This window comes from Ornithodoros turicata, chromosome 4, assembly GCF_037126465.1.
Source record: "Ornithodoros turicata isolate Travis chromosome 4, ASM3712646v1, whole genome shotgun sequence".
NCBI lineage: Eukaryota > Metazoa > Arthropoda > Arachnida > Ixodida > Argasidae > Ornithodoros > Ornithodoros turicata.
This window is the reverse complement of record NC_088204.1, coordinates 19,401,004-19,428,992: the sequence shown is the minus strand read 5'-3', so window position 1 is coordinate 19,428,992 and position 27,989 is coordinate 19,401,004. Positions and strand designations below refer to the sequence as shown.

Genomic DNA, 27,989 nt, shown 5'->3' with positions numbered 1-27,989 from the left:
GTCGAACTACTAATTTTAATCCTTTATTTGTGAACTGTGCAAAAGAAAGAGGTCACAACTCTGCTGCTCCATGTGCACAGTGATTGCACGTGGCACAGAGTTTATATTAAAACACTAAGAAATTTTTTTTTAAAGATCGGAGCATATTTTGTTCATACCTAAAAGAACTGCACACTGTACGCAACATGGAGTTCCATTAGTACGAGCAATGCTAGGAGCAGCAAGACATGATCTGCAAGCTACATTAACGATGGGCCGAGGAAGTCTGCACTCCACTAGACGGCTGTAACATGCATGCAACCTTAAAATAACCTAGAATAACCTAAATAGCATCCGTAACAGACAGTGGGGTAGGAGGAACGCCTCTACTATATTTACATGGCAATGCATTAACGTGGATCTATACAGTGGAGAAACTCAAACGAGCCTGACCTTCCACAGAACTGTGATAAGTTATTACTTGTTGAAATTGGTCACAAACATTTGCATTGGTATATACATCGGCTGTCAAGCGGTGGAGACGAAAGAACTGGAGAGCAAGGGCAAGCCTAGGGTGTGCCACAGTGTAAGTATGTTCACTTCTTCAGGGGTCGCTTTATGTTCATGCTTATTTTTTCCTCTTCTGCTAGCTGCTGCTGGAAGCAGGCTACTTTATCTGCAAAACAGCGGGAGTGCTCATGTCAAGGAAGATGCCACCAATACTAGAGAAGTAACAAGTAAACTCATAACGCCATACAGTAAAGCACACTGTGTTATAACAGAGCATTATGCTTACCCTTCAACTTTGTAAGTAACTTCAACCCTTCTGCTTTCTCGGCGAGGACATCACTCAGCTTATGGACATAGTCTGCGAAAATAAATTACGGGCCATGTTAGCTTGTCTCAGTGGCCTCTGTATTACTGTTGATGTCAACAACTACGGTGCAAAAAAAAAAATAAACGTGGCATCTTCACAATTCCCGTTCACAGATTTTAAATATTTAAGGCAGTAGAGTATGGTACCGCAAGCAAAAAATCGGCCTCAGCTTTGGGAAAAAATTGCGCAGTTATGTTCAATATTAAACACACTGTGTTGTAATTCATGATGGGTGCTCTAATACACTTGATATTGCAATCTTTTCCTAACAATATTACTACATGCAAAGTCAGTTATATCAGTCAGGTCGTTTAAAGGTGCGCCTTTCTTTCCGCGTGCACAGCTGGACTACAAAACTATTTGATGTTCTATACAGGAAGCTAAGGCAGTTTCTTTTTACCCATTAAGTAAAAAGGACCAGACATACTTTATGCATATTGTACTTGGAATCGAGAAAGTCAAATTGTACAGGATTGTACAGGGTAATTGTATCTCAGGTCAGTATAAAAGCAGTTTATGATGTAAAAAAAAAAATTGTGACAAACAAGATAGGGTATCATTTTTCACACGCAACTTTGAAACCATGTGGCAATTCGGGAGCAATAAATCATGAGCTTCGTAGGTAGACCTTTCTTTAAGTCATTCTGAACTGCTACTAGTGCATTCTAAAGACAATTCTCCAAAAGAAAAATAAGTTCACATATACCACCTATATTTTCCATTCTTTAAAAAAAAAAACAACTGCTGTTGTGTAAAAACGTCCCACGGTAACCAACTTCTCCATTAAAGGAAAACACCTGAGGTACCTCGGTCATTCACTTTGGTCACCGGGTGGACCTCTCCGTCCAAGCAGTTAACCCTGCTCCATTAACACGCACACTTTAGATATGCTGCCAGTGATGATACCGAAAAAGCCAGCAGAGGCTCAAGAGTAAGTAAAGTTCTCGTTTCTTTAAGAATTTTTGGAATATTTTTGAAAGTAAACTACGCAATAAATCGTGCACCGTAACCATATCAAAGCATTCTGCAAACATAAAAGATGAAGAGGAAAAGCATCACTCACAGTCAACATCATAGTCCACTTCATTAGTCATCGACAACAGCGCAGCATCTTGCTCTTGCCACTTCTGGGTGGCCTGCACAGCAAAGCACAATGCATCACAAAAAAGAACGTAGAAACGAACTATTGCCAACCTCAAACAACGTCCTGTGGAGATCAACAACTTCCTCTTCCACCTGTTGCAGATGAGAAATGGCCTCGTGGAATGTGTACAGCTCGCCCGACATCTCCGCATCCTGCATCAGTGAGAGAGTCAATGTAGTCAAGGTCATAATGATAGCACTTGCAGTAGAGTATGTAACCTCAGGTTGAATTACTCAATTGTACTAGAGCTTAACAAGTCAAAACTGCTGAGGACCATAATCTGTGCCAATATAAAAGCTGCAACCACAGAGGTGTATCTCGTCCAGCGGAGCATCCGAGGAGATAGCAGGCAGACAGGGAAGCCGATTCACGTTTTGTTAATGCAACTGTTTTGCGTGTTCACTTTAAAAGCATGCAAATGTGCTCCAAGTAATTCTTCTCGAATGAGTGTTTTCGGAGCGCATAAATAACGGTTTGAACCGGTTTATTTGGGTTGATAACAGTTCAGCCAGCACATTAGGTCAACAGCAAGCATCGATTTATTTAAGGTATGCATGATGAGTTGATGACAACGCAAATGCTCACACGCACTGTTGTATATAAGCAGATGAAAAGAAGAAAATGTTATTAAAATAATGGGTCATCTAACATCTTTTGTCAGTATAGTACCTACTTTTTGTGGTGCCCAGATCGCCACAGGCATACAGTAGGTGAATCAAGGTAGCAAAGAAACGAAAATTAGAGGTGTGTGATTCCAAATATTTGAAGTGTAATCGAATGTCAAAGGGGGGAAACAAAAGCCAAATACCGAACATTCTTGCAAATTTTACAATATATGCTTTTAGCACTAAAAGTTTGCAATTTGTAGTCCATGGCTTTAGTGTAATGTTTCTGGCATTAACTGACACGAGAGACACACAGTTCTTCGGTGGGAAGCCCCTACTCTTTAATGTTACATGATAGTGTTTCCCACTTTTCAGTTGAGTCTACACTTACTGGGGTAATTATCTTGATTTCAAAATTTTATACCAAGCAATGGCATGTTACACAGATGTGGCTATAATTGTTTCTGAACATCCACAGGTCACTTGTGAAACAAACAAATTGGCATCCTGCCTCAGCTTTGCAATGGACATCCTTCGGCTTCTTTGCTGGAGGGTGTCTCTCGCCTGGGGAAGTTGTGTTGCTAAAATTTTGAATGTAAGAGACACCTGTAAGATGCCCTTTTTGTTCCTGGGCTCCAAGTTCAACTTTTTAAAGGCAACCTCCCAGACATCAAATTCCCCCCCCCCCCCCCCCCGCTCCGGCACCGCTAAAGTGCATGTGGGAGGGACGCCACCCCTTCCTCAGGCGAAGCATTATCTTAAGCTGAACTAAAATGGTCTCCCTGTGTTGCTCTTGTAGCAATGGCAGTTTCGTAAAGCAGGCTTCACCTCATGCAGGGAAGCACCAGGTGAAGCCCACTTTTGGGTGGTTTTGGTGTCGCTTCGGGGAATAGTGGATATTCGATTCGTGAATTGACTGATTGATATTCGATTCAAATTCGAATATTAGCACACCCCCAAACAAAATAAGTTTTGTACTACAAAGTGGGATACACGACTCACATTCGCATTTAGATGAAATTTTGAATAACATTTGCAGCACATGAAGTTTTAGCCACTGGCTAGGGTGTCCTTCACACCTTTCACCTCACCCTTGTCCAAGCACCTCAGGACAAGAAAGAAAAAAAAAGAGGTAAAAGAACGCCGAATCGGACCGGAGCAGTAATTTTCAATAGTTCCGTTTCAGGCTCAGTTCCAAAGATGGCAAAAAAAAAAAAAAAAAGAAATAGTGGTTCTGTTCCGGTTTGGTTCGACATCCTGTTCACAGTTGCCTACTGCACATTCATACTTAGTGAATACAAAGATTTATCAAGGGTAGGGAATCAGATAAATTACAGCGCAAAGGATTGATGCTACAACCACTATTGATATGACTAACTAATCCCACATAGGCATCAAGAGAATGCAGGCGAACCCTTACTAAACGTTTCCAGGCAATACAGCTACTTTAGTCATAGATGTGTTCCTCAGGTATTCTAGACCTCCAATCACAACAATGTGTTCGTCCAGATAACATTTTTAGCATTTTCCCAGCAGAGAAACTCCACAACTACCTCACATAACAGAAGAAGTCACTATACTTTGCAAGCGTTTATGTTAGACAAAAATTTGACTTTCTCCGAAGCCTCTGCCGGGCCCTTATTCATCGCATGCCTTGCACATTCTATCATTATATTTAGGGCCTGACTTTTTAGGGTTAAACCCGTATCCGCCCGATATTTACCCCCCGAACGAAATCTGTAAAATTTGGGTTTAACCCGAATCTACCCGAAAACATCCGGGTAGCGTGGCACACTCATAAGCGTGCATTAAAATAAAGTTTGATAACATTGCTAAACATTAGTTCCATGTTAAGACAAATTTTTATTAAACAAAAAAAATAATCACCCGAATACACCCGAATTCCTGACGACAGAATATGCCGTAACGGGATTTAACCCGAATACACCCGAATTTTCAAATGAAAAATATAGCCCGATATTTACCCCCCAAATTTGGCCAAAAATAAAACCCGAAAAAGTCAGGCCCTAATTATATTGCGTACGTCTTAGGTGATGCTTCGTCCAAGGATCTTTTAGGCACCTGGAAACGTATCGTCGGAATATAGTGAGTTTTGAGTTTGGATTCATAGCTTCTACCAAGGTAGTTACATAAAAGATCTAGGTACACTTTCACATTCATTCTGTTACTAGGTAGTGCTTCACTGTGCTCAGGTTCTTACATTGTTGGAGCGAAGTATGGCAAGGTCATCATCCTCCTCCTCACTCTCAGGCTCCATTTCTTCGTCTTCATTGATAGGCTTTGGTGCTTCTGAGTTGTCATCTACGCCCAACTCCTTCACCCTGTGCAGCAGAAAGTTTCCCATGTATGCATTACACATTTAGAAGAGCTGTCCAACGGACCAGGAAATTTTGCAAAAGCATGGATTGTTATTTCAACGCAGTACACAATGCTCCCATGCTTGGTATATTGAACTACATGATGTAGCCATACACGGTGCACCGAAGGCCGTACAACAGAGTTATTCACAAAAACTGTACACCTTTTGGTTGCACCGCAGAAGTACTAGACTGCGTACAGACATGATTCTTTATCCGTAATACCCCTTGCCACACGGGCACGAAGCATGACAGATGACCCCCAAATCCATAGACGTGACTTGATCTCGACTTGACTTGCAGCTGCCTCGGAAGAGTGTCAGTGTACTTCAGAAACCCTCTTCGGCTTGAAGCATTGTTATGCAGCGAGCTCGACTTGACACGTGTGGTGAAAATTTCAAGTCAGCGCTCAGGCTACCTTGAACCGAACTTGAATAGTGCTCCAGTACGGCAGCTTCCAGAAGTCAGAATCTTGCTTCGTCTTGGCTTCGCATGAGCTGATGAGTCATAAATTTGTTTACAGGGCCTTCGCACAAGTGTTGGTACCAGACGACAGATGTAACACATATTACGAGTCCTGGCCAGCGATCGGAACCATTATCTTTTCGGTTCGGTTTGGGTTCAGGTATATTGGTTCGGTTCAGGTTCAGCTCCGCAGCAGCACTAAATATCGGTTCGAACCGGTTCAGGAAAGTGAGCTTTGAGCAGATTGCCACGGGTAAAAAGCAAGCACATCGTCTCTCAATCGATTCTCAAATAACACAAATGTACCTTTATTGTTGCCGACACAGCAGTGGTTCACAGCAATATTGAGTGTTACAGATCTGCATTTCAGGTGCAACGTTGCGGTTAGTGTACTGTACCCTCTATTTTCAGTTATCGTAGACACCCTGTTATATCCTGCTCAGGGACTGGTCGTTATTTTCACTGCCCAAAATGAAAACTTGGGGTTGCTGGACGATCCCAAGTCCAGCTGGACGACCACAAAACCAACACAACTGAATGAACAGTAGGAAACACAGCTGCGAGTAGGAAATACCTCGTGCACTTGGGTTGCAGTTTTGTTTTGTTCAGTTTCGATTTCGAATTTGTTTGGCAACATGGCTCAGTCCACTGCGTAAGTCGTAGTTCCAATCTCTCACAACGTGCCCACAATGCACATTACGTCTGAACCGTTTCGCGAACCGGTAGCCGCCTAAATTTATTTTGGTTCAGTTCCGGTTCAGCAAAAAAATACGGATTTTTAGCGGTTTTCAGTTCGGGTTCAGTTTCGGTTCCGATCCCAGGTCCAGGCACTAAGAAATGTTGTGTTTTCATACTGCAAATCAAATTTTAAGTGCAAAATTGTACGAAAATCTCGCTCCCAGACGCAGTTAAAGTTGGTAGGCTGCAACTTGACGAAGTAAGGCAGCAGGAGGGTTCATGAAACAAACAGACAGTCTTCAGCAAAGACAGGTCATAGTGCAGACCTGCACCAGTCAAGATGCGGCTTCAAGTCAAGTAACATCTGTGAATTCGGGGTAAGTGCTTAATGCTTTAAGTATTCATGTGATTTGTGCAGTGCCACACAAAGATATTTAATGATATTTGTCTGCATGACAGTTTCTGCTTAATGAGATCACCACAACTCATTCGCCGATGAAATGCCTACTCTCGCTCTCATTGTCTGCACAAAGTAGCAATTTTACTCTTGCATAAAACCACTTTGTACTGTGCAGGACAAGATTTCATAATTTGAGCCTACATGAGTACTGCAAACATAGTTTTATTCATGATGTATTAATTTTCGCGAATCGCATTTGGGAAGTTATTAGCGAGTATTGAATTTTACGATTCCGGGTTTGCTTCCTTCCGCAAGATCAATGTTAAGCAGTGTTTGAGAGTACAATTTTTCGCGATTTTTTTAGCGATCGCGAAATTCGCAAAAATTAATACATCACGAATAAAAATATGTTTACAGTATTCTTTGATGAAGGAAAAGCTGGAGCACTTCACCAGCACTTCAATTTTCACCAACAAAAGCAAAAGAAAAAGAAAAACGCATGACAGCACCAATGGGGCAGCATCGACATCGTGGCGTCTAGTGTTCAGGCACTAAAAAATGATGGAAATAGGCAGGCATTTAGGCCCTCAAAAATGCTATTGCCTTTTTTATTTATTTTTTAATGGCCTCAGTTATTGCTTTTTGTGATGCCAAAAATACCTGAGTACAGTCAAGAATGCAAACCTCTATTTTCTGGGAGACACATTATGGATTTCCGTACAGAACGATAACAAGCTTTAAAGGGGCACTATAGTGCAAAAATTTCTCACAGGATGAAAGATGCTGTCACCTTAATACCAACACAATTGTCAGCCTTCTTGACAAGGAGAGGGGAAAGCACAAGTTGCGGTTTCTTTCGCTCATACATCATGGACGCTGCAATGGACAAATGTCGTTCCTTTTGCATTGCTTGCACAGTAATGGCAACTTTCACTTCACGACGAGGGATTTTAGCACTATAGTGACCCTTTGATGTAAACGGTTCTATCGGAAGGAGGACACCACGATATGTCAAATCATGCCTCAGAATTTGTTTTTCCTGCAGAGATGTTCAGAACGTTTAAAAATATGCGCTTTCTTAGCAGCACCTAGTGCGGCGTCTGAGGCTTGTGTGTTTATCGTCCCTAGATGGAGCTTACCTCAGCTAATTTGCATTGTTCGAATTAAATGTAACAATTTTTCCCTGCTCTGCACAATTGTGTTTGGCCTTATTTCAGCCCTAAAGTAAAATGCAAAACTAGGTAGCAATTTGTCTCAATTTTTGAAAACACTTCAGAAAACGCTCAGAAACCTATAAATGAACAAAGCATGACTTGGTTACATAAATTACTGCACGTAAGAAACAGCTGCAGACCAAAGACACAATTCAGATATTCCTGCTCTTTCTTTCTGAAGTGCCCAGTACCCAGTGCGAGGCCCCACATGTAACAAGAAAGAAGCAGCGTATCTCACCTATCGGCGTAGCGCAACGTGTTCAAAGAATGTTCACAGGAGCTTAAACCAGGCGATATCATAGCAATCTGCAAGTGACAATCAGGGTTGATAAGTAAATGAGTAAAAAGTATCTGAGCACCTGTGCCTAGATCCTTTTTTGTGCATCTTGAGGAAAACAGTCGCCGACCGATAATTCAGACACCGAAAATTAGAACTTTCCAATTTTTCAGAACAAACCACTTCACAGAACCGATGTATTTCTGCGACCAATAATTCGGACTGTCTCTCAGATTATGCAATTTATTATTCGTACTCATCTCGCTTCAAACCTCATGGTTTCTGGGTCTATGAGCACCAGAAATACGGCAGAACAATGTGCTCCCGCACCCAATATTTCGTACGTAATGACATGACACATGCGCGTCCATGTGCAGAAGCACAGCACTGCATACAAAAAGGCAAAGCTTATTTGTACGCGACTGAAGCCGAACGCTCCGCTTCAGACACGTTGCAAGGGCTGATCTTTCAATATGCGTGTCTTCTTCTACGAGTATTTCTGAGACCTCGAGAGTGACGTTGATGCACCCCCTGTCCACAGCGGCGATACTTGCAGCGGTGACTATATTGATGAACACTTATGTACAGTGCTGGACAAAAGTTTACGGAACACGCTCCGGCGCATTCCTTCCTCAGAGTGGGACCGTACGGACTTAGACATGTGCCCAGGTAACCCAGTCACCTGTTTGTAGGTCAGTACGTTACAATTCGCAACTAGCGCGTCCCTCTCAGGAAGGAATGCACTGGAGCATGTTCTGTAAACTTTTGTCGAAAGATGTACTGTAAACCATACAAGGATACGTAAACTTCCGTTAATTCGACCCTGACGGGAACGCGAAATTTGATCGAATTATCCGAAGGTCGAATTAAAGAATAGGCAGAAAAATTGTACAGGTCAATGTCACCTTTGTGCATTCCTTTGCTGTCGCTCACGCTTGAAACGCGCATCTCAACACATTGCACATAGAGCGCTCTCGCGCGCTACAACATCGGCGTCAGGCATGTCCTGCCCGCGCAAGATGGCGGAAGCGCAACAGTAGACGATTTCGCGGAAAGCTCGCAGTGTGCGTGCGTGCGGCGTGCACGCACCCACCCGCTGAATGCGCTCGGCGATATCGTCTTCAGTTTCGCTTCCGCCATCTTGCCAGGGCAGGACACGTCTGACGACGACGATGCCCACTTCCACGAAGTCATCGAAATTCGAAACTCGTCGAGCGCACGTTGTGTATCGGACTCTTGTTGCACGAACAGTTTCCGAACGAAAGCCCGGTGAAACGTAGAACAACAAACGGAAGGCAAAAACGAGAAAGAGACGTTTCCTCCTCGCCCGGCACGAACCACCACCAAATGAATCGAGTTTTAGTGCATCGTACGCCATTGGCTTTGCGTACGCAAGAGATGCGTGATGGTTCTGCACAATGCGCGAAGCTCTACGTTTTGCGCGCGCGCAGAACCACAAACGCTATCGCTTACGTACGCAAATACGATAGCGTTCGGTGCACAAAAACTCGCGGTTATCGGAACGGATCGGTACTGTTCAATCGTCGTCTGCCGATCTGCTACCTGACCTTTAGGGCGAACTTGATCTTGTATGTGCGGTGCGGGCGACGCGGATGCCTGGTTCGCGGACGCATCGATCGAATTACACGATGTGCACTGATTTCACGTTCGAAATAACGAACTTTTTTATCAATAGAAGCATACGGGCATTTGACGGGACCTTCGAATTCGATCGAATTAAGCGGAAAATCGAATTATCGGAAGTCGTATTAACGGAAGTCTACTGTAGTACCACACCCACTGAAACTTGCCATGATAGGTTGTGCATCCGCGCTACGAAGCGCACACGCGTAGATACTTTTTAAAATGCCACTAAATATTTTGAGGGGAGGGTTTTGAAATAAGGTGGATTTATGCCATTTAGTAAAAATTCATACTGCCTAACAATCCAGACTGATTTCGTGGCTCCTAGAAGTCAGAAAAATCGGTCGGCAACTGTATTAGTAGACACTTTTTTGTGTGTGTACTTTCTATCTGAAACTAGTTATTTTTCAGTAACCTGTATCCTCTCAGAGTATTAGATGCTTAAAATTCAATTAAAAAATCACCAACAATTTACATCAACAGACGGCACAGCCAGACCTGTGGTACGCAATTATCCTACATCAGCCTACTCATCCTACCTTGTGACACGCGCAGCCTCTCGGCACACAAATATAGGATGAATAACCTTACGTGCAAATCTACTTCCAATTATTATTGAGTGTTTTTTTATGTCATTGTTTACTTTAGTGTTTTTGTTTATCGAGTCATTCTTTTTTCAATAATATCAAAATGGTGCGTGCAGGATATTTATAAAATTTTCAATCATTCATACGCGAGTAAGAAATATTAATTGATACACCAGGGGCACCCTTAAATTTCCTTAATTTTTTGATACGATGATGGAAAGTAACTTGCAAAAGCATTAAGAACTTTTTGGAAGTAACTAACTATCAGTGTATTTACATGCAACCCAAATACTTTACAAACGTGGCTTTAACAACCCTAGTGACAATGATGCCGTCAGCATACATTGAGCAGATAATTGAAAGCTGTATTACCATGCAGGTGCGAGAGTTCTCTCCAATGAAGGAATCTCGTAGCACCTGGGTCAGCTTGCTGGCCCTAAATGGCAAATGAGCTCCACGTCTTCCAAGAGCTCGTATGCATTCCTGGGGGGAGAAAGTGTCAACAAACGATTTCAAGAAGCACTCCTTACTATTCCACTACAGCTTTCTAAATACGTATAATGATAGTTTGTAGCTTTACGTCGCGAGACAACTATGATCATGCCACAAGGCTTGGTCTGTGGAATTGGGCTGGCTTTGATGGTATTGGTGCTAAACTTCTGAAAGGCACTAAAGAGACTTCCGCCATCTACCTATCAGTCATCTTTTCACAATCCGTCAGCACAGGTCAGGTACCATTAGACTGGCGAAGGTAGGTAGAGTCATCCCCATCCACAAGAAAGGAAATAAGTGCTCCCCAGATAACTATAGACCCATTTCACTTACAAGTGTGCCAAGCAAGATCTTAGAACACATAATCTACTGCCACGTCATCAATCACTTAGACAGTCTAAACATAATTTATCAGCACCAACATGGTTTCCGCAAGGGTCATTCATGCGAAACACAACTTGCGCAGTTTGTACATGACCTACATGACAACCTTGACAAAGGCTATCAGACTGACGCTATCTTCTTAGATTTCTCTCATGCCTTCGACCGTGTTCCTCACAATCGGCTGCTACTAAAACTCCAATGCATGTCCATTGACCCGTCAATCCTAACCTGCACCTCCACATTTCTCACTACGCGCTCAGTCCGTCGCAGTTAATAACCACACTTCAGGATTCATCAAAGTCGCGTCAGGCATTCCACAAGGCACTGTTCTTGGTCCACCACTCTTTATGATCTACATTAACGACCTCCCGTCTCACATCACCTCAAATATAAAGTTGTTTGCTGACGACTGTGTAGTTTATAGACGTATAACCATTACTAACGGTTACATCTAACCCTTGTCTGCCCCCAGCTGGAATATGCTTCCACTGTTTGGGATCCTCAGGCCCTGTATTTATCTGATGAGATTGAGAAGATTCAAAACAGGGCTGCGTGATTCATTACGATTAACTATCACCGTGACTCTAGCATCTCTGGACCAAAACAATCCCTTCTTCCACCATTACGTCGACGAAGGGCCATAGCCAGCCTCTGTCTTTTCTACAAGATGTTCCATTCTCCTCTTGCTGCACGACCATACATTGTCCCACCTCATTTCATCTCTTCTCGCATTAACCATCAATACAAAGTGACACATTGCACCTGCAGAACATGAAGGTTCACCGGCTCATTCTTTTTGCATACCTCAGTTGATTGGAATAACCTCTCACACGACAAGTGTCCCACATTTTACCCACTCTCTTCCACGACGCTCTAGGTCAGGCCATCTCAATCATTCGAAACAGGGTTCTGCTCTTCTTGACCATCCTTTGTTAATTGTTAGATAACCCATGACTACTAAAGTGATTATGCCGTATTTATGTCACCAGGTATTCGCTATAACCTGTATTCTTCTTTCAATGTTTTATTATCGTTGTACTGTTGCCTCGCCTACTCACCCACGTAATGCCCTTTTAGGGCCCCAAATAACTTATTTGGTTTTGTACTAATGAAAATTACTTACTTTGAGGGCTAGGAGGCTCTTGTTAATTTCAGCTCCTTCCATGCGTGTCTGGCGGTTGGCACTAGATGTGTCAGCACCCCTCTCGTTGCCAGCCAAGTCAATCAGGGAGAATTTTCCGTGTAGACGACCGCTCCTCCTGAAGCATCAAGATTCACTTTGACTTTAGACATACCGCACATGCAAGTGTTACTGAAAGCCAGAAATACCTCTGCCGAAGTATGATTTGAAAAACAGCATGCGACCGTGAGGAGTTCTGGTTCGCAGAAGTCTGTCCAGACGTCCTAGAAGAAGATTGGGTGAATCATTGATTGATTGGGTGCTTAATGGGCACAACAAGAACGGAGGTTCATTCATATGCACACAAGCAATCAGCTGTGCTGTGGAAGGAAGAAAATCCCTACAACATGAAATTTCTAATACAGTCGACCCCCGTTTATCCGGACTTCATTTATCCGGATCCCGCGGTATCCGGACAAAAGGCACGGGAACGGATTTTCCTCCATGTATTTTGTTCTCGTTTATCCGGACTTCAGCTTCCGGACTCGGACAAGAATTCCAGGGAACGAAAGTCGAAAATTCTTGTAATCCAGCTTCAGTTATCCGGACTACGGTGAGTAAGAGGAGACGCTGACCCCGCTTCGTCACCCTTTTCGCTGTGTTGGGGTTATTCCCGTCACACGTCAGGGACCTACATTCCTCCGTAGGGGAGACAACTGTGGACGATGACCCCCTTTCCTCTTTGTGTGCGTTGGGTCACGTTGACCAGTCCAGTCATTTGGAAATATCTCGAGCAACTGTCCCGTTCTAGAGGGGAAAACTCCAACCCGAGGGCCTGCTGCTTACGGCCCGTTGGCGGATGAAGACATTCCCCTAGCTGAGCTGCGATCCCTGATGCAGAGGCTCACTGCGACTGCCGTACATGATGCTGCGATTTCTGACTATGTTGACGTTGACAAGGATGATGACGCGTGTGCAGCTATGACTGATGACGGTGTGATTGCTGCTGTTGCCTCCGATGATGTGCAGCAAGACGGTGCCGATGACATCAGTGAGAAACAGGGCTCCGACATTGACACTTTGCGTCCGCACTGACATTCTTCGAGCAGCGCAACAGCGTGGCTCAACTCCATGCAATTAGCAAAAGTTTGCAGGAATCGAGTGCCAACACTACTATGTAACAGCTGTCATTGGCGAGGTTTCTGTGTTTTAATTAAACCTTGCTCTGTAGGACGTTTCTATTCGGTCGTTTCATTTATCCGGATGCCCCGGTATCCGGACGATTTCGCCGGGAACGGCACCGTCCGGATAAACGGGGGTCGACTGTAGTTTTGTCAACATTTCAAGCCTGTGAACGATGATTTTGTTCTCCAAAAATGACCCTTCAAAAGGCACAGAAATATTTTTTATATTTTCCAACTTTTGTCCGGAGTCCCAATCCCTTGAGTACTTGACAGGAAAGTGACAAGAGAAAAGTACTTCAAGCACAGTACAAAGCATGCAATTTGAAATGTATTTAAAGTAGTACTGTACTTGAGTACTTGGTACTTCAAGTACTCCCCACTGCTGCATAAATTGTTGCAGAATACTATCGAAAAGAAGCTTTTTCCACCACACATCTGTTGCAAGGTAGGGCTGAATGCACACCTCACTCCATTTCCGTGCTGAATCAGCTTGAGCACCTCATCCACTGAATCCACTTCCTTCTCGACCAGCCCCACAACCTGGACCTGCTGCTTTCCGTCCTCAAGCACCCGGAGCTTTGCTTTGGCATTCAGAAGGTCAAACACCTGTGAGGATCCAATTTTCAATAACCTTCACTCGAGCACAAGGCACACATTATTCCAAATATCCCACCTTGCCACTGTAAATTTCGAAGAAGCTCGACGCTACAACTAGGTCCTCTGACCTGTACTTCGGAGACCGTAGGAACTTGAATACATCTTTAGCTACAGGAACAATAAGGAGTCCGTCGTGGAGCACTTCAAAATTAGCTAGTACTTCAAATTACTCACTTGCCATAGCATAAATGCCTTTGGTGCAGTCCTGGGTCTTGCCCGAGAAGTCCCCTCCCATTGTCTATATAAAAGCGGAAGTCAAATCATGAAGGGCGACACTGCAGCACAGTCACAAGACCTACATGTGTTTTACCACTTCCAGTCTGTCCATAGGCAAAGCACGTAGCCATGCCTCCTTCAAATATAGTCTGCACTAACGGACGTGCTGTGTACCTGTGAATGCCACAGTACTGTGAGTAATTACAGACACCACACACACATTGGACACACAAGGAACGCTACGCACTTGTAGACCAGCTCATTGTTGGCCGTCTCGTCAAACGCATAGTCGAAACGGAATTGAGAGTTCTCCAGGTATTTCGTTAGGTCTACTTTGAGCTTCGGTTCGTGAACCACCATTCGGTCACGGGTTGGAACAGTTATCACATCTACTTCTTTCTTGTTCACCTCTGTTGGACGGGACAGGAACACAGTCAGGCCACCCCACGAGACACAGATAACCTTGAATGTCATTAAATCATCTGGTCCAACCTACCTTTCTTGTTCAACGGCCTCTTGCGGACAGCCACACATATTTGATTCAAGTCACTCGGTTCAGTCATACTCATTGGTTTCATGTCTAGTTGAGATCTGTATTCCCTGAAGAGCAACACAAGGAAGATACAGTCAATCATAACCAACAAAACCCACCAATTCTCTGGCCCTGCCTGTTTTGTTGTTTAGCTGAGCAAACACATTGTGGTTCTTCTTTTACACTTCTTACACTTACACTCCTCTTACACTTCTTGTACAAACAATATACTTGTGATGATACGTGTTGACATTCCCATAGTCAGGTCTTATAAGCATGGACTAAGTTTAATCTGTTCTGTTATCTAAACAGAGGTCCTGTTATGCTGTCCCTATGATGTGTCCCACGCATATGAAACGCGTGTATTATACAAGTGCTGTGTTTCTAACGTGCACACAATACATCTTCAGTACATCACAGCACTCATCAGCACTACATCCCTTGCACTTTGCTGATGCTTTCCATAATGCTAGCAAGATCCTAACCCTTTGGACTGGCAGAGATGTAGTAACAACTTACATTGCACTGTCATGGAATACGAGGTAAACTACAGAGCTTAAGGTTAAATGCATTTTGTCAGTTACCACACAAGTATTTTTCCATGCAACTGTTCCACAAGTCTTATGTGGATGCTACAGCAATGCTCTGCATGGGATACAATAGAACTCATTTGTTTTGCAACACTTCATGCCAGGTTTCAGAGAATTTCGAACTTAGGAAACGCCATATAAAAAAAGAAGAAGAAAAAAAAAAAACTCTATATAGTGAACGTCAAATCTAACTAAATCCTCTATTTAACATAAGATTTCTGTTGCATGTACACTTCTCCATAAAGGCCAATGCATTTCTGCGCTCCATTTAACAAAGTGTCTTCATTCAGCATGTTCTATTTAACAGAGCCTGCAGTGCATGCGCCCATCCCCAAGTGAGAGAGAGCTTAGGGAGGAGGAGTGCGTTGTTATCAGGCATCTATCTCATCGCTTTTGCTATGGAAGCCACGCTGTCAAGTCTCGTGTTTAGTTCTGCTTCCTGTGGTTCTTTGTGATTAGTGCAGTCAGAAAAGGTTTTTGTCAACTGACGAGAAACTTGCAATAATCGATGCCATGTCCAAGAGCGAAAAGAAAAAAGACATTGCTATCCGCGAGTTACAAACGTTCTCTGCTTGCATCAGAAAGGACAGTTCAGGCAAAAACAAATTTTTGTATGCTCCTAAATGTCACTAACTACAGCGATGACGTTTGTGCTCAATAAAACTTCCACGACACCCAAGAATAACAGTGTGATTCATACTTTTAAGCCAGTCTTACGACAAAACAACGTATGCTAGAAATGGCTGTGTGGTTCGGCGCTTGGACCGTTTTTTTCTAGACAAGTTCAATTTAACGAATTATTCTATTTAACAAACTAAAGTGTGGTCATTTTCAATTTTGTTATATAGAGGTTCAGCTGCACATACCTGATCATGGACAAGAATTCCCAGTTGGGATTCCCTGGATCAACATTCATTCGCTCTTTCTTCTCTTCCTTCTGTTCCAGTTGCCGGGCCCTTCTCTCTTCCCGTTGCTTCTTGATTCGGTCAACCTCTTTTACAACATTCGTACGTCTCCGGTTCGCGATGGAGTCACTTGCACCAGTCGTCTGTGGTGTTGATGCTTGCATAGTTTGCTGTCTCGTCACCATGCCATTCTTTTCGGACACTGTGCATAAGCGACAGTGTTGCAAAACAAACATTTACAAATACTTGTACACACCATGAAAAATGCAAGAGGATAAAACCCTCACCTACGTGACAACAAAAATTTCCTGAGTACAGAAACCTGACCTCGGCATTGTGAAGCAAAGTGCACCTCACAACCAAGTACGTATGATGTAGGAGCATAACGTTGACATGCAGAGACCCAACACAATGGACTTTACAAAGAGAGCATTATATCATGCCGATTCCCTACAAGCCACAAATAATTGCGTCGAAGAGTAATACAGAAGCGCATTTTACAATGTAATAGCACATCTACGTGTTGTGGGTGCACATTTGACCAGTTCATCATTCTTAGAGTCTAAAGCCTATGTATGCTAGAAACATGCTTTGTTTCGTTCCCGTGAAACGAAAAAAATTCACTTTACTCAGCGTTGAACTATGTACAAAGTTACTTATCCGCTGTGGCCAGTGATGGGCAGTACTTGAAGTACTCTGTACTTAAGTAGTACTTGACTCTTTCCTTACCGCGCCCATAGAGCGTCGATCCCCGGTGATTGGCTGTTTGCATTGGCTGTTGCGGTGATTGGTGCTGCCTCCTGAGCACGTATGGACAAGTGATGACATTTGGTGGACACCACAGACTCTGCAGTTTCAGTTTTGGTTTCGCTTTTAGCTTCTCCTCGTGGTAGTGATTTATGAAACTGGCTTTGCCTTAGACAGGTCGCGTTCCCGCGGCGCACCTCTTTCTCAAGTGCTCAATACTCGCATTTGAAGCGTATTTGGAGTTGATTAGTTTTATCAGAACACAAATAATGACTCTGAACATGCTGGATAACCAGACTTTTGTCCTGAATAGAAGTATATGTAAAACTTGCGCTGTTGCTGTTCTTGCTGCCTCAAAACCAACCGGGAGAAATAGAAAAGCGTCGGAATACAAAAATGTGGGACGAGAATAGGAAAACTGAGCATGAAACTAATGTTTTCTGCCAAAATTATGATGCTAATTTATTTTACACCTTCAAGGAACTTAGTCACACAATGGCATGTATGGCAGAAGTGTTGACCTTATTTTCCACAACTCCCGAACTTCTTGACCAAGAGTGTTGATATTTGCAGATATTACTTCAGACAATATTTGCCACATTTTGTATATTTTGGAATTTCTAGGTTGATATTCATTCGATAGGGCACACAGTTTTCTGTATAGCAAGCTATTCTAATGTGATGCTGCCAGCCACAAAAACTATATTTGTCGAACCACCCAAAAATTGTAGTTTTTGCTGCAGTAAGGAAAGTACATTTTGGGGTACTTTTACTTTACTTCAAGTAATCCTGCTGAGCAATACTCTACTTTACTTCAAGTACATTTTGCTGTACTTTCTGCCGGAATACTTCAAGTATCCTTCTGTGAGCCTTGCTAGTTCGCTGCACGACAGCCGGCAGCGCATCTGGCCTGCCACCGTGGTGTTCATTGTGGTGTTCACAGTGCTGCGCCTCGGCCTATTTTAGCCAGTTCGCAATCCCATCGGAGCTGATAAATTGGCACAACTAAACATGCTCTTCCCAGTTGTTTGCTCATGTGTATAGCGTCCGTGCATGGTTTGTCCGAGAGGTTGCATTCGAACATATATATGTGCATGTCTCAGTAAAAAGAGCTAATAGATGTGGCAAGAAAACAGCAAGTTGCATTGGAGGATATTAAAGTACTTCAAGTTTAGTTCTCGCTACTTTATACTTTACTTATTTAGCACTGACATGACTTTTTACTGGACATATTTTTGCAAGTACTTTACTCGAACTGATTTTCTTGGTAGTTTGCCCATCACTGGCTGTGGCCATTGTAAAATAAAGTACTCACACGAGGCAAGCACAGAGGAGGCGGACTTTGAAGGAAGAAGTGCTGGCGGAGGGCCCATGGCAGGATTGGTATGGCCATTCAGCATGGGCCTTGCCACACTTCTTCGTTCGTGAATTGTGTTTCCCCTGTCTTGTATTGCAGAAGGGGTTGGCAACTGTGTGTATCTTGCAGGCTGCAGTAACAAGCAACGACATTAGTCCCCAAGAAAAGGGAGTAGCGGTTTACTCGAGGCATTCGGCACATTCCGGGCTCACCTTCCGCACACTTCTGTTTGTATCCTGCAGCCCAGGGTTGAGGGCATATATGGCATTCCAATCCAACTGGGAACAGGAGTGACGATTATTTCTTTGAAAATGTCAACAAGGTGTCAAAGTGTACTGACCTCCTTTCCTTTCGTTTCTCCAGCTTCGTGCCACTCAACGACAACCACCTGTCTTCCCGAATCTATGGTCATTATCATGGCAGAATGAATTCGTCCTGCACAGACCAGAATAGCACAACATCAGGGTTATGCAACATGCATATACCTCAAGAATTGAACATATTTAAGGCATGCATTGATGTAGTTATTTGCAGGGTAGTGATCAATTATGAAACACAAAGTTTGAAAAAAAAAAAAGAACCCTTGAAATGTAAACGAGTGATCCTATTAGCTGTTACTTGAGAAAGCATATTCCTATTTCACAAGTAAATTCTGAAAAAATGTCACTAATCCTCTTACGAGGACCTGGCACTTTTAAGTATGTGTTTGATGAGCTATGACTATGATTTTTACCAATATGTAAAAGTTGATGCCACTAAGGCCTTGTTTCACCAACCCCCGATTAACATTTGAACCGAGATAAGCAGTCCCTCAACTCTGCTTCACCAAGGGTAGTTATTGCCACTGAAACATTCATCGTGTCACTAACTAATGTTGCTGAAAAAGAATGAAGTGAAGTGAAGAAAAGTGAAGTGAAGAAGAGTGAAGAGAAGAATGAAAGTGAAAGAAGAAGTTTTAGTTAACCAGTTTTAGTTAGTTTAGTTTAGTTCAAAGTTAACCAGAGTTGGTGAAACCGGGCCTAGGTGGTGTACTGTGGTGCTATGAAAACACAGTGTGGCAGCAATGTAAGACACGATGATATGTACATTCCCTAGGAAAACTATATAAAATGTGAAAGAGTAAGCAATGTCCCGTGTTGGGAATCTGCACCAAAATAAATAAAAATCAAGAAAATTATTTCACATGTGGCTACCCTGAATGATGTACGTGTGGTGGTGTAGCCGTGCAACAATGATATTGGTCCTTAGTAAGGGGGAATTTGGGTGGTCATTTCGTGGCAACTTTTTTTGCCAGATCCCGAACAGTCATGTTCACTTGGTCAAAGTGAAGCAACCTTGCATGTTCACATGGCGCTTTCTGAGTGCACGAAATTTGCCAGCTAGCCCCCTTTTCTCCCGGCCGCTATACGATCGAGCAGTGGGTTGCCCCACTATATCTGGAGTTGTCACATCCGCACTGCAAGGGTGGCAAGGGCCCGCATTGGCCCGCACATCGAGGTGAACGTGAATTAGCAGATGACGAAAACCGAAGACGAGCGACTGCGATGACCCTAGCGCGATCCAAGCGGCTAAAACCGCTACATTCATGGCACTCATGTTCGGGTGGCAACGGTCACGTGATCCAGCACAGGCAATTTCCAAATGCTAGGCAGTGTTGCCATGAAATGACCACTCAAGTTTGCCATAAGGCATTGTACGCACATTACAAGAACATTTCACAAGTAACCCTCCAAAGGCTATATGCTACTACAAATTCCTGGGGCACTTCACACTCCATACAGGCTTTTAGGTTTCTTGCAAACAGCCAGGCGCAAGTTATAAAGAAGGAAAAATAGTCTTCAGTGCAAAACGCAAAATAATGCAAAAAAATATAATTCTACGCAACTGCACCAAGACTTATGTGATGTCCCCAATAGGAAGCTCCCTTCCAGAAGGTTCATAACAATGATTTTATTTTCCTCCTCTTCTTTACCCTAGCTTATTCCTCCTCTTTGCCCCCCCCCCCCCCCCCCCGACTTGTAACAATGTCCGTTAGTGATATACGCAGCAATTTCCCACTTGTATCAGATGCAGGATGTTGCCACAAAGTATCCTGTGCCATGTATGGCACAAAAAGCATAATTCAAAATCATTATCTGCATGAAAGTATGTAGGAAGCTGAGTATGAATACTGCATTGCGTACCACAGTGACAAATGGGTTAGATGAATCCAGAATGACAATGGCCCACATGTGTTTGTCGCGACAGCCGGATTTAAGGGTGGGTAGACAAGGCGTATGCCCCAGGGCCCCCACCTTCACAATGTCAGTATTTTTTTTTTCCTAAATGATAATTTTTTTGAAGTTCTCATAGAAACATCACACGAGAAGAAATCTCACAGAAATCTCATGAGAATTTTTATACAGTACAATATACAGGGTCTTTCACCTAATGTGAAAAAAAAAAAATTTAAAAACCTACTTCTCTGAACACTATGAGGTCAATGCTATTTATCTCCCGAGGGAGATTTTGCCAGGACTTCTGAGCACGGTTATCAAATTTGATTGGTGAGAAATTGAATTTTCCCAATTGAATTCCAAAATTTGCCAAGTCAACCTCACATTCATTTTTCACAGAAACAGAAAGCCTGATTTACCCCATTGCATTGCAAAATACATTCACCATTACAATGGTAAGAGCAAGAAAAAACATGACAAAAGCCATCGTCACGATGCGCGCAAATTGCCTGCCACTTAAATCTCTGAAAGAAGCAATGCGAGGAGGCCATGTACCTGCCCTTTCATTTTTCCAAACTTATGCTGATAACAGGAGTATAGCTGCAAAGCAAAGTTATCTGAAATGAGAGCGAGAAGGAAACAGGAAGGGGTGGGTGACAGTTTCTCTCCTGGCCCATCTTGCATTGCCTTGACGAAGAACCGAGCTCTGCTAATTTGCGCCCCTCGAAACGACGGTTTACATTTACATTTTGACAATTTATCAAAGAAGGGACAGATTTTGCAATGTAATGGGGTAAATCCAATGTGCGCTTTCTGTTTCTGTAAATAAAAAAAAGTGATGTTGACTTGGCAAATTTCACAAATTAATTGGGAAAGTTCAATTTCTCGAAAATTAAATTTGATAACAGCGCTCAGAAGTCCTGGCAAAATCTTCCCCCGAGATAAACAGCATTGACTCCATAGTGTTCAGAAAAGTAAATTGTTTAATAGGATTTCTTTTTAACATTTGGTGAAACACCCTGTAGATCCTTGTATGAAGGAAAGTTCATGCAATCACCAGAGCTAACTCCACCTCTGACATAAAGCATTTAAAAAAAAATTCTGAAACTGCACATTTGAATGGATAGCATTCACCCAAATACTGAAGCCTGCTTCTTTATTCAGTGCAATTTTCAATATTAAACAGACCAGATATAAATTTAGTTAGCAATTCAGATTGCACACATAAGCTGTAAAACAGTTTTCCTATATAGGCAGCTGCCATCTCTCTACTCAACTGTGTCAAATGTTAACACTATGGCAACCTGTCAAACAACAACCTGACTAATGGACCCAAGCCTGCCACTATGATAGCTACAACAAAATGCTCACATTTTAATCCTGTTGTGCACCCAGTAGCACACAGAAAGCAGAGCAGCTAATAAGTTTACGGAACAAGACTCACGGGAGCTGCATTGTCGACATGTGGGTCACTGCCTGGTTCTCCCGATATATGCAATTATTGATTCCACCTGAAGCACCATGTGACGAGAGGGAGCTTCCCTCGATGTCTACTCGATAGCAGTCACGCTAGGCTGCACGCAAATGATTGCTTTTGTCCTGCCCTACTGCTGGACATTTCATGCGCGGCAACGTGCTAGGCTCAACGCAAGCTACTCACACAATGCATATAGTGTATGTAGCATTGCAACTATGCACCCATTTCCTCTAGAAAGGAGGGGTGCTGAGGCAGCAAATTTGCTTGTTATGGTGCAAGTGACCTTGAATCTGTTATGTGCAATGATGTAAGTATGTTATGAAGGGTCAAGGTTTCATTTTGTCCCACACTTGTCGTGAAAAAACGAAACACTCACAAAATGAAATTAAAGCTTTCTGGAGATTTAATATGTAGAAGCTTTTGCATGGTGGAGCGCCGCTTCATCAGGTACGTACCTGAAGAAGCGTGGTCCACCACGTGAAAGCTTGTACACATTACATCTTTAGAAAGCTTCAGCGTCATCTTCTGAGTGTTCTACAGCCATCACAGACTTGACTCACCGTTGTACCCACGTATAACAAAAAAGAAAAAAAACAGCGATCTCAAGAACAGCAAATCTTCTTGTGGAACTGTCAACTACTTCCTTTTAACCAAGTTACCATATTCCTCTTTTTAGAATGCTAGCGAGAATTAGACACCACTGACCTCTTTCAAAAAACTTCAAATTTGCATAAATACTCTGTGTCCCTATGTCCAACTACAGAATAAAGTTACAAATGAAAAATAGTCAATTAACATTGTCTCACAAGGCTATAGCTTAGTTAAATTATTCGACGCCAAAAGCTCTCCCTCTCTGCCACGGCCCACCTGAAATATCCCATCACAAACAAAAAGTAGTAAAAATAAGGGGGCTAAATTCTAAGCAACAACCTGTAATATGAGTGCGAAGTCTTCCACTATCATTTGCACTGCAAAAATACATTTATGTTGATTATCCACGCAATGACATTTCAGCAAAATTGATATGTTCATCGAATACAAGCCACCAGCAACAAAACTGCCAGCCAGAAAAGAGCCAGCCTTCTTTGCTTTTATCTGTTCCAAGTGAAAAAAAAAAAAAACAGAAGCTGTGTTTCTCGCAGCTACAAACACACACGAAAATAAAAATACAGCTACAGATGACTCCCTCAAGGGGCATGACACGAGCAAAACCAGACACCCCTTCAACCATCCTGCAATACACGCAGGCAACAATACCTATCCCCTCAATTACGCCTGTTGCATAACCCTCACTCGGACAGCTCAATAGAGAACTTGATTTCCATCAATCAGACAAAACTGGCCCAGCCGAGCAAAAGAACAGAAGAGGGGGGGGCCTTGACCCAAAAGTCTGCAGAGTCTGTCGAGCCACTATATGACATAAGCAATCGCCCCCATGTAACGTTGGTCACCTTGGAGAAAATCCCGGATAAGGTCAACCCACCCACCAGCCACACGTGGGCAGGTCGGTCTGTCCTCACACTCACGCCCACAGCAGTCCACCTCCTCTCCCACCTATCGGATATTATTGAGTCCCCTCTACAAACGGATCCAGTCCTCATCTACCTCCGAGCAGTGCAAACTTTTTCAGCAAAGATGCGGTCAACGTCTCACACACCTCTACATGGGTCCTGCTCAAGGGACTTTAGGCATGTAGGTGTGACCCCCTACGGATAAAGTGGTTTCAAAGCAGGACTTCCTTATAATGCGTGAAGCAATGACGAGACTAACGTCTGGGTACAGTAGGTACTGATCTGTATGGTTAATGCAGCACAGACACAAAACGCAAGCTACAGCAACAACTACAAAGAGTTTATTTACAGTGCACACTCAAATAGCTCAATAACGAGTTGCGTGACAGCATGTGCGAGGCTTACAGCTAGAGCAGTGGTGCAATTTTGTTTTCCGTTAACTGACGCACTTTATGAAAAAAAGGCACACGTGCTATGACATTAAAATACCGAGCTTCACAACCATAGCTAAGCAGTGAACTTAAGGTAGGACATTTAGCCTACCATGTGAAGCTCGAACATTTTAACAATGTAACCCCCAGCCTTCTTAAGTACAAGTAAGCTACCAACCATCTGCATGTACTTCACGGGAGTAAAAAACTATGCAGGAAAACTGTAAGCAAGAACTAAACAATTTGGCACAGTGCACCTTTATGCTAATCTGTCCTTGCATTCCTTCCGGTATAAACACGTACAACGGCTCAAAGCCTTGGTCACCCCGCCCACTTCTCATAACACAGGCAGGCCCTATAGCGTACTTCCACAACTGTTGTTTTGTGGCTCAACAGAACGCAGCACGCTGTGCAAACTCACTGGTGTGCAGATCTCAGTGTGTCTTCAACTTCAACGTTATTTTGGGAACACGGGTGGTATTCCCGAGTCACGTTTCTGTTGTCACTCATTTTTCTAAGCATATATGCAAACACAATGCGGAATCTCCGCATAAAAGTGATGAAGAGAAAACAAAGTAAGAAAGAAAAAGAGGAAGAATATTTTTTTTCCCCACTGCTCTAGCTTTATAACATCATTTGACAGGTCCATCATCTCTGAAAAAAAGAATAAGAGATCACTTCTCTACTTCCTTCTCATGGACAAAAGAGGTGACTGTCCCAGTACAGGTAAATGACCTCACTATGAAAAAGAAAGAAAAAAAGGAACTTTCCTGCTCAGCTTGCTCCGGAAAAAAAGAAAAAGCATAAACCATTGTGTCAGTATGTTGTGCCATCTGTTACACAATACTTGCAATTACATTTTCCTGTATTACACTGCAATTATTATTATCTGCAATTACACTTTCCGTATGTCCTTATATGTTTTAATCCCCATTAGTCCTGTCTCTGTGCTGCATTTTCATTATGAATTACACTTTTGCCTGTTTGTACAAGCAGCGACCCAAAAGAACAAGTCGGCTGACGCTCGGTAACGTGTGCTGTAACATGGGATACGTTGTAGATACTAAGTACCTTGGCTGAGTACTCCTGTTCATATATATGGTCCAAACTTTTTTAGTTAAAGTACGATACCTGAACCAAACTAAACACTGCAACACAAGCGTGGATCAGGTTCACTCACAAATCCTCATATGCTCTATCGGCAGTAACCAAAAGGAATCTAAGATAGCCGATGCAGAAGGCCAATTAGTTATTACTAAATTGCCAAACACCAAGTTTAAAATTAGAAATCCCCTAACAAAATAATGTGGCCCAACACGACGTTGTCTTTTAGTCCTTTACCACATCTACAACTCTCCTTTGGAAGTTCTGTGTGAACTCCATGTCCCCCCCCCCCCCCTTTCCATTTCATGTGCGCAGCAGCAATGTTCCTAAGTACACTAGCAAGCTAAATTGGGGTAATCAGCTCTCCATAATAACAAAAAACATGTCAGCATTTTCATTACCATCACAATGAGGGCCAATCTAAGCAACACATTTTCGCACTTTGGTCAAATCTAAGCCACCGGCAGCGGGTTATTTCTATCACTTCCACTTGATTGTGTTGCTTACAGGTGCAAATTATTTCCCGTTTTGCTTCAAGAGGCAATACTAGGAAAGGTAAGAACCCTTACTCCTTTCTAACCTAACTTTGTAACAGCCTTGTGGATCCGTGATTTATCCGGACTTCCCCCCCCCCCCCCGAGTCTCAGGTGACACCCCCCTGTCTTCCATTCCTGCACACCCTCCACAGGAGGGCCTGTGCGTTATTCCAGCCTTCGACACATGCCGGCAATGATATGAAAAGCTGTCACAACGTAACAGTAGTAATGCCCCCCCCCCCCATCCCCTGCTTGCGATTCTGGATGAACCCTTGCTACCAGCGGCATGGCCGAGCGGGCCAAGGCGTCCCACTCATTGGTGGTAGACAAGGTCGTGCTGAAGACTGGGAGGTGGTGCGTTCGAATCCTACCACCGGCTGTGCTGTCTGAGGTCTTCCCGAAGACCTTCCAGACGAATGTCGACACAGTTTCCCCTGAAGTCGGCCCATGACGCATACTAACTCCACTGTCCCCCACTCCTTCCTGCTGTCCTCTCTCCACCTGTCCACATCTGTACGCCACTCATAGCCACAGTTGCTTCGCGGCGCTAACACGGAATAATAATGAAAAGGAACCATTGCCCAGGATTCCCACTGAGGAATAATGCGCAGATTATAAATCCGGACGACAGCAGGACTTGCTTCAGCACGCAAGGAGTAATCCCCGGGAAGCCAACGATAGAGATAGGCAAGATTGAGCACCGACCGGCTTATCAATCTCCTGATCAAACGCGGGTAGTACAGATTGGTCAGGTCGAGACCGGATCTTTCTCATTTCTAGAGGCAGCCTGGCTGATTGGGTTGCAGATCCCGGTGCCTCGGAGGAAGATTAGGCGAGCTGACCCAGCTTCAACAACGAGCTCGCAAGCGCAACGGTAAAACGAGCGTGAACTTAAATTTAGCGCGCCACGACAATTTTCTGCATCCTCTTTTCACCATGCACAGCCGCTCTGCAACTCTGTGCATAACCACGCCATGACTAACTCTGAAGACGGGAATGTAACAAAGATCAAAAACGTATCACTCAACGGACGGGGGCCCTATGTTCTAAATTGGTGTTCTCGCAGAACGGGCTGAAATGCTCTTTCGGATGACGTTCCCGGGCGCAATGCACCAGCTTAGAAACAAGTGAAGTATCGTTGTTGTTGCCGAGTCACTACAAAACTTAATGTGGTAGCGAGATTCGATCTAATGCATATCTTCGTATGCACCGCAACCGAAATACCCACAATTAAATTGAAGATGGTTTCGAGAGGGAGGGAGAAAAAAGCACCACATCGTCGGAAGTACACGTACATCAGACTCTAAACCTTCCACAGAGCAATACACGGCAGCATGCCGTGTATTATATCGTGCAAGACCGCAAACTATGCTCACGTAATGACCTCGATAATTAAAATCGGGTTCGGCTGTCAGGAGCTTTCTTAGGGTTAGGTTCAATGGAAATGCGCTCACAAACGGCTTACCGTCGGTGCGTTGGATGTCAACGCTCTCGCCGACCCTTAATCCACATGTCTGTGATGCCATTCTGATTATTTCAGTCGTTTCTTGAAGGTCCCCGAAAACTGTAACATCAACAGTCCGTTCTGGAGAACACAACGGTTCCAAAATGCAGTTTTTAAAATGACACTCAGATGGCTGCGAACCTTATGTTGTGGAGGGAATTTTGTTTTCTGTCTTTGAGCTCGTTGGAAGTTGTCAAAGCAAAAAATAACAATGAACGGTTGAAAATAACACTACTTAATTTATTTGACGTGTGGAGTTAAAGCTAGTTGTTATGGATGGACTTTTTTTTATAACTTTAGCTGCAGTACTGCGGGACTGACAAACCGTGATTGAGTTTCGGTTTCGAATTGTCGTGTAGCCAGCGTAACATCAACTGAATATCGTTCCGTTCTACATACGTAGTTCTATCCATTGCGTCGGTCTGCGTTGCTAAAATTCAAATCTTGTTAGCTTTGCAACTACGCGAGCTCACCTTTCTCCCGATACATATCAAACATATCATACAGCCGTTATATCTGCGCGGATATCAAAACGTTCGATTTCTACCCGCAAATAGGAATGTCGCGCAGATATAACGGCACCGGCTCACACCTCTATACTATATATAGCTGCTTAGAATTACCCATATCGACGTGTCAAGGGTTATATTTAACCCAGATAAACTGTTTTCAGCTAAGATTTATTCATGTAATACCATCATGCAGGCATTTTTCCTGCGTGTCACCTTTGTTTCTTTGAATTACCCAGAGTAACGCAACCGATAAAAAATTCTGCGCG

The 27,989-nt window shown here is 43.3% G+C and overlaps 1 protein-coding gene across 1 annotated transcript; it reads right to left on the bottom strand.

Moving 5' to 3' along the window:
* Window positions 1-7: 7 nt before the first annotated feature.
* On the bottom strand, window positions 8-27,356 carry LOC135391266 (kinesin-like protein KIF2A). The gene is made up of 20 exons (XM_064621449.1): window positions 27,173-27,356; window positions 18,773-18,867; window positions 18,645-18,710; window positions 18,391-18,562; window positions 16,290-16,530; window positions 14,798-14,901; window positions 14,549-14,711; window positions 14,385-14,475; window positions 14,260-14,323; window positions 14,102-14,193; window positions 13,892-14,034; window positions 12,454-12,528; window positions 12,248-12,383; window positions 10,621-10,731; window positions 7,979-8,046; window positions 4,827-4,947; window positions 2,051-2,152; window positions 1,920-1,992; window positions 776-847; window positions 8-655 (listed from the first exon to the last, which is right to left on the bottom strand). The coding sequence occupies exons 1-20, from the start codon at window positions 27,231-27,233 to the stop codon at window positions 576-578; spliced, it is 2,130 nt and encodes a 709-aa protein (XP_064477519.1). The 5' UTR covers window positions 27,234-27,356; the 3' UTR covers window positions 8-575.
* Window positions 27,357-27,989: the final 633 nt, after the last annotated feature.

Excerpts from the sequence above, each read along its gene's own strand:
- LOC135391266 (XM_064621449.1), bottom strand. The coding sequence starts at position 27,233 with ATGGCATCACAGACATGTGGATTAAGGGTCGGCGAGAGCGTTGACATC. Across the intron at positions 14,902-16,289 it reads GAATTCTTGTCCATGATCAG|GGAATACAGATCTCAACTAG; the intron begins GTATGTGCAGCT and ends GTTGCTCTTCAG. Across the intron at positions 12,384-12,453 it reads CAAATCATACTTCGGCAGAG|GAGGAGCGGTCGTCTACACG; the intron begins GTATTTCTGGCT and ends TTGATGCTTCAG.